The sequence below is a fragment of the Giraffa tippelskirchi genome, chromosome 5 (genome assembly GCF_054371585.1).
Source record: "Giraffa tippelskirchi isolate mGirTip1 chromosome 5, T2T-mGirTip1v1.2.pri, whole genome shotgun sequence".
Taxonomy (NCBI): domain Eukaryota; kingdom Metazoa; phylum Chordata; class Mammalia; order Artiodactyla; family Giraffidae; genus Giraffa; species Giraffa tippelskirchi.
In genome coordinates, this window is record NC_137279.1 from 181,846,422 (window position 1) to 181,852,389 (window position 5,968).

The 5,968-nt window shown below is 62.6% G+C and overlaps 1 protein-coding gene across 1 annotated transcript; it reads left to right on the top strand.

Moving 5' to 3' along the window:
• Positions 1-2,012: 2,012 nt before the first annotated feature.
• On the top strand, positions 2,013-4,959 carry POU3F1 (POU class 3 homeobox 1). Its single transcript, XM_081495209.1, has one exon. The coding sequence runs from the start codon at positions 2,065-2,067 to the stop codon at positions 3,418-3,420; it is 1,356 nt and encodes a 451-aa protein (XP_081351335.1). The 5' UTR covers positions 2,013-2,064; the 3' UTR covers positions 3,421-4,959.
• Positions 4,960-5,968: the final 1,009 nt, after the last annotated feature.

Consider the following 5,968-nt stretch of genomic DNA (forward strand, 5'->3'; position numbering starts at 1 on the left):
AAGTTATTCTTGCCCAGGAAGATAGTGGCAGGTCCAGGTTGGAAGCCTAAGCTTCAATGCCACACCATCCTGGTTAGCGCTGGAGTGAGAACGGACTTCACTACAGAATTCCCAGGCGTGGTCTTAACTCCTGGGCCTGGGAGAGAGGTCAGGAAGTCCTGGGATGCTGCAAGGTGACAACTTCCTTGGCCAGAGTCCAGGAAAGCCCAGCATTTTTAGCTAGGTTTGGACACCCAGCTCCATCACAGCTCTTGCAATGGAGATGGGACCTAAGCAGTTTGCTCAGGACAGTGGCCAAAGGCCACTCTCCCTTGTGGGCTAGCCAGAGGCTAGTCCTGGGGCATTCCAGGCCTGGATGAGCACATCTGTGCCCTTGTCACTGTTGACTCTGCCCTAGTCACCCCCACTGCAGCTGCCACCTGAGCCCCCATCATCCTTCACACACTGAGGCTTTCTTCCACTGTCCTGACCTGCCAGTAGGGCCCTAGCTGGGCCCCCAGCTTGGTCCTGCAGTCTGGGGCCCTGTAATCTATGAATCCACTGGAGGCAAGGTCAGTGACAGAATAGAGGTGAACTGGCAGCTGGAAGACTCCTTGTGAGACAAGCCTCAGCATGGGAAGAGTGGAGGCTCAGCTCACTCCACACAACCCCCAGCCAACATGTCACGGAAGAGCTGATGCTGAGGCCTAAGTCCACTCAAGATCCTTCAGGGAGCCCTCAAAGACCTGGGGGATGAGGAGGTACCCCAGCCTTGCCAACAAGGCCTCTTCAATCCTAGTGCCCTTTTCAGCAGCCCCGGGCAAGTGGGTTAAACTCCAGCCCAGGGTTCTCTGCAAAGCTGGACAGCTCCCGGCCTGCACGCCGGATTTCTGAGGCGCCAGTGCCCTTCCCCAAGTCCACGCGGCTCTTTACCTACAGCAAGTTTCCCCCGGGCGTGACCCCGCCATGACCCAGGCCAATGAGCCATGCAGGCAGGAAGGAGAAGGAGCGAGAAGGCGGCAGCGGCGTGGATCAGATATCCGTGGGCCCTGTCTGTCCACCAGCCCTGACAGCCGCGTCTCCCCGGAGCCAGTCTCCACCTCGAGGTCCTCTCACTCGGAATCGGCCTGGTTACAGGAACTCCGGTCTCTCCCACAGCATCGCTGCCGCCGACCGTTCCGGCGCGGAGCCACCCGTGCGGTACTCACCTGGGCCACGGTGCCCTGGAGGAGAGCGCATGGGAGGCGTGAAGTCGGGCCGGTCCGACTCTGCCCGCGCCGTATGCTCTCTCAGGGCCGCGGGGGTCGACAGAGTTGCGCTCGATGGTCTAGAGAGCGAAGAAGGGAAACCGAGACCGGCCAGGGAGGCGCGCAGAGGAGAGCTCCGCGCCCGCTGGAAGCCGTGGGAGGCGAGGCGGGCAAGGTGAGCAGCCGCGCCGCAACCGAGCCGGGGACCCGCGCCGCCTGCAGCTCGCAGCCGCCGAGACTCGCGGGAATCCCGGCCCGCCGGCGGCGGCACTGCGGAAGGAGGGGCGCGGGGCTAAGCGGCTTCTCGGAGCCCGAGCGCCTCCCGGAGCCCGCCATTCCCGCCACCACCCGGGCGGGAGACCTGCGGGAATTCTGCTCGCGTGGAGCGTGGGACCCGCCGGGTTCGGAGTCTCCAGAGACGGGGGAAAGCGGGGCCCACGCAGCCAGGACGAGAGGGGGTGCGGTCCCAGTACCACCCCCGCGCCACTCCCCACGTGGCGGCCGCGCCCCCGGGGCGTGAGTGTGTACGCGGACGGTAGGGGGGCTGTGAATGAAGCCCCAGCGGCCAATCAGCATGGCCGGCGCGCGGGACCCCGGGAGTGAGGCCCAATGGCGAGCTCTGGGCGGCCCGGCCGGGAGGCAGGCGGGCGCGGGGGGCGGGGGCCGGGGCCGCGGGGGGGCGGGAGGCGGCTCCGCGGGCAGCCAATGGGCGGCGGGTGGGGTGGGGCTCCGGAGCGCCGAGCGGGTCCCGGCTTTAAGCCGGCGGAGCGCGGCGGCGGGGCCCGCAGACGGAGAGGAGCGGCGGCGCGGCGCGGCGCGGCGCGGGGCGCGGGGCGGCATGGCCACCACCGCGCAGTATTTGCCGCGGGGCCCCGGCGGCGGAGCCGGGGGCACAGGACCGCTTATGCACCCGGATGCCGCGGCAGCAGCGGCAGCGGCCGCGGCCGCCGAGCGGTTGCACGCGGGGGCCGCGTACCGCGAAGTGCAGAAGCTGATGCACCACGAGTGGCTGGGCGCGGGCGCGGGCCACCCAGTGGGCCTAGCGCACCCCCAGTGGTTACCCACAGGAGGAGGCGGCGGCGGCGACTGGGCCGGCGGCCCGCACCTGGAACACGGCAAGGCGGGAGGCGGCGGCACCGGCCGAGCCGACGACGGTGGCGGAGGCGGCGGTTTCCACGCGCGCCTGGTGCACCAGGGGGCGGCCCACGCGGGCGCGGCATGGGCGCAGGGCGGCACGGCACATCACTTGGGCCCCGCCATGTCTCCGTCGCCAGGGGCCGGCGGGGGCCACCAGCCCCAACCGCTGGGGCTGTACGCGCAGGCGGCCTACCCTGGGGGCGGCGGCGGCGGCCTGGCCGGGATGCTGGCGGCGGGCGGCGGCGGTGCGGGGCCGGGCCTGCACCATGCGCTGCACGAGGACGGCCACGAGGCGCAGCTGGAGCCGTCGCCTCCGCCGCACCTGGGCGCCCACGGACACGCACACGGACATGCACACGCTGGCGGCCTGCACGCGGCGGCGGCGCACCTACACCCGGGGGCTGGCGGCGGTGGCTCGTCGGTGGGCGAGCACTCGGACGAGGACGCGCCCAGCTCGGACGACCTGGAGCAGTTCGCCAAGCAGTTCAAGCAGCGGCGCATCAAGCTGGGCTTCACGCAGGCCGACGTGGGGCTGGCGCTGGGCACGCTGTACGGTAACGTGTTCTCGCAGACCACCATCTGCCGCTTCGAGGCCCTGCAGCTGAGCTTCAAGAACATGTGCAAGCTCAAGCCGCTGCTCAACAAGTGGCTGGAGGAGACCGACTCGTCCAGCGGCAGCCCCACCAACCTGGACAAGATCGCGGCGCAGGGCCGCAAGCGCAAGAAGCGCACGTCCATCGAGGTGGGGGTCAAAGGAGCGCTCGAGAGCCACTTTCTCAAGTGCCCCAAGCCCTCGGCGCACGAGATCACAGGCTTGGCCGACAGCCTGCAGCTGGAGAAGGAGGTGGTGCGGGTCTGGTTCTGCAACCGGCGGCAGAAAGAGAAGCGCATGACCCCGGCTGCCGGCGCCGGCCACCCGCCCATGGACGACGTTTACGCCCCCGGCGAGCTGGGGCCGGGCGGGGGCAGCGCGTCGCCGCCCTCGGCGCCCCCGCCGCCCCCGCCGGCCGCTCTGCACCACCACCACCACCACACACTGCCGGGCTCCGTGCAGTGACCCCGCGGGCCGGGCCCCCCGCCGGTGCGCGGCGAGGCGCCGCGCGGCCTGAACTCTTTTTTGTTCGGTTGCTTTGGATTTTACAAAAAGCCCACAAACTTTCGAATAAAACCAAACACCCGGACCACCCTCTCCTGCGAGCGGCGAAGACGGCCGACAGGCTGCGTCGCCCGAGCCCCGAGAGAGAGGAGCGAAGATCCGGAACGCGCCAACTCACCCCGGGCATCCTGCCCGCCGCCTGCTCCCTGCCCCCAACCCCTCGACGACCCCCGCCCCTGCCCCCCCGGGCTGTTCGGGGCCGGATCCCGGCAGCGGCCTCCCCACAGCGACAGGTAACGCGGTACGGGGTTAGGGATTCCCCGGGAGAGAGGACGAAGAGAGGCGAGTTCCCCATCCCTCTTCCCCGCGCGGATCCTCGAGCCTGCGGGTCGCGGGTGGGGAACTGTCACCTTATTCGCTCCACGCCTCTTCTCTCCCATAAGGATGCGCCCCATCCCCCTTACCCTTCCTCCGGGCTTGGTTTTTTTACGGTTTTTATTTATTCATGGAGCCTCTCGGCTCCTGGGGTCCTTCTAACTCCGCCCGCGCCCTTAATTTAAATCGCTGTATACTGTATTTATCGGGGCCCCGGAGGGGAGGCCGCGAGAGCCGCGTCTGTGTATAAAAGCAGGAAATAGCCAAAGCTTTAATCTAGCCTAATTTATTTTTCCCCTTACCTTCCCCTATCTTACCCCTCAAAAAAAAAAAAAAAAGGAAATCAAAAAACAAAAAAAAAAAACTAACAGAAAAAAAATTCGAGTGTTCATTTTTCGTTTCGTTTTACCCGAGCTTCTGCTCGGTTCCCGGCCACGCTGGAGGAGTCTGCGCTCCCACGCACACGCGGATGGGAAGGGGCTTCTGCCCCGCCGTTGACCGACCAGCAAGTAGCAGGGCCCCAGCTCCCCGCGGGGCCCTGCCCTCCTGGCCACAAACAAACGAAACTTGGAAAAGTTGGAGATATTTTTTAACCAGCTGTAGAAATAAGCCGTTCCCTGAGAACCTTCTGCCTGAATCTGCTCCCTTTCCAGCCCCCTTGGATGCGGGATGCTGGGGGAGGCCTGGAGAGAAATTCCCCAAGTTTGGGGTGAGGTGGGAACCATGTAAATATGTGAGATATGTACACACTGGCGGGGAGAAAGAAACATTTTGTGCTTGGTTTTTATTTTTGGTTTTCCGGGTTGCCCTCCCTCCCTGTCCTAAAGGATTTTGTACACTCACTAATCCGAAAAAGATATTTTAATATGATTTCCAGATTTCTGATCCATCTCTATTTATTTTCTGGATGTGTTTGGAGCTTCCCCCTTCTCCATTTCTTGTTCTGTTACCGTTTGAATTTAAATTTTGTTATTTTATTTTTATTATTTTTTGGAACAATGTTTTGGTGCATTCTCTTTGTATCCTTATTGCAAAAAAAAAAAGTAATAATAATGTAGACTGGGAAGTTCCCTTTATATTTATGTTATAGTAAATATTTTATTACTCACATAAACATGTACCCCAGGGCTGTGTCCTGTCCTCCTTACTACTAGGGCCGGGTTGGTTTGTGGGTGATGTGATGGGATACACTGGCTTGCCTGCCCCAAAGTTCTGGCATCACTATCTTGGAGGATGGTGACCACACAGACCTTCTTCCAGGCCAGTATTGGGGCAGCTTGTTACTTGGCCACCAGTTGGGCCCCTGCCTCAGATGAGTGAGGTTAGGGAAGATGAAGCCGCCTCATATCCCCTCCCATAAGCAGACTATCCTGGAATCTGACCAGGGCTTTTAAGACACTGCAGACACTGCACCGAATTCGGATCAAGCATTCCTCAGGCACAACTCAACTGCTCTTCTGAGCCAAGGAAGAAGCCTCCTCTATCTACCTGGCCCACCAGCCAGACATCTCTGTATTTACATTACCCTGACACAGACACCCACCCCTGACTTTGGCTTCACTTTGCACTTCCTTGGTGGAGCCCAGGCCAACTTCATAATTCCAGGTCTCGGGGCAGATGGAAGCGAGTCAGGCCCCACCAGATCACCCCGGCTGGCATCCCACCTGCAAACAAATGGAACCCAAACCTGCCCGGATCCACTGAGAGCCCTAGTAGCTCAGACGGGGTCCTGCAGGAGTTGAATGGTCTGGGGAGGGACTCCCATGAGTTTGTTTGAGCAAAGCCAGTACTCCTTCTCTACAGGCAAATGACCTGCCCCAACTTCTCTCAGGGAGGAGCGGAGGCAAGAACAGCTGTGCCACCAGAAGGTCCCAGCATCTCTTCTCCAGGGCTGGGTCCCCAAGGGAACCCCCCACTCCTCAGGGAGTGGTTGCCTCTGCCTATGGAGGACTCCAGGGCCATGCACTCATGACCTGGGGAGAGAAGCAGCCATGCTCAGACATCCCCCTGTCTAGCCTTCAGTACAGTGTCCCCCCTTCCCCAGAGTCAGGATGGTGAAGACAGCTCAGGGTTCCAGAGCCAAATCCCCTGACTGTCTGTGTCCCAGCGAAGATCCTTTCTCCTTTAAAACAAC

What these genes read in the sequence shown, in the direction of transcription:
- POU3F1 (XM_081495209.1), top strand. Translation starts at nt 2,065, where the DNA reads ATGGCCACCACCGCGCAGTATTTGCCGCGGGGCCCCGGCGGCGGAGCC.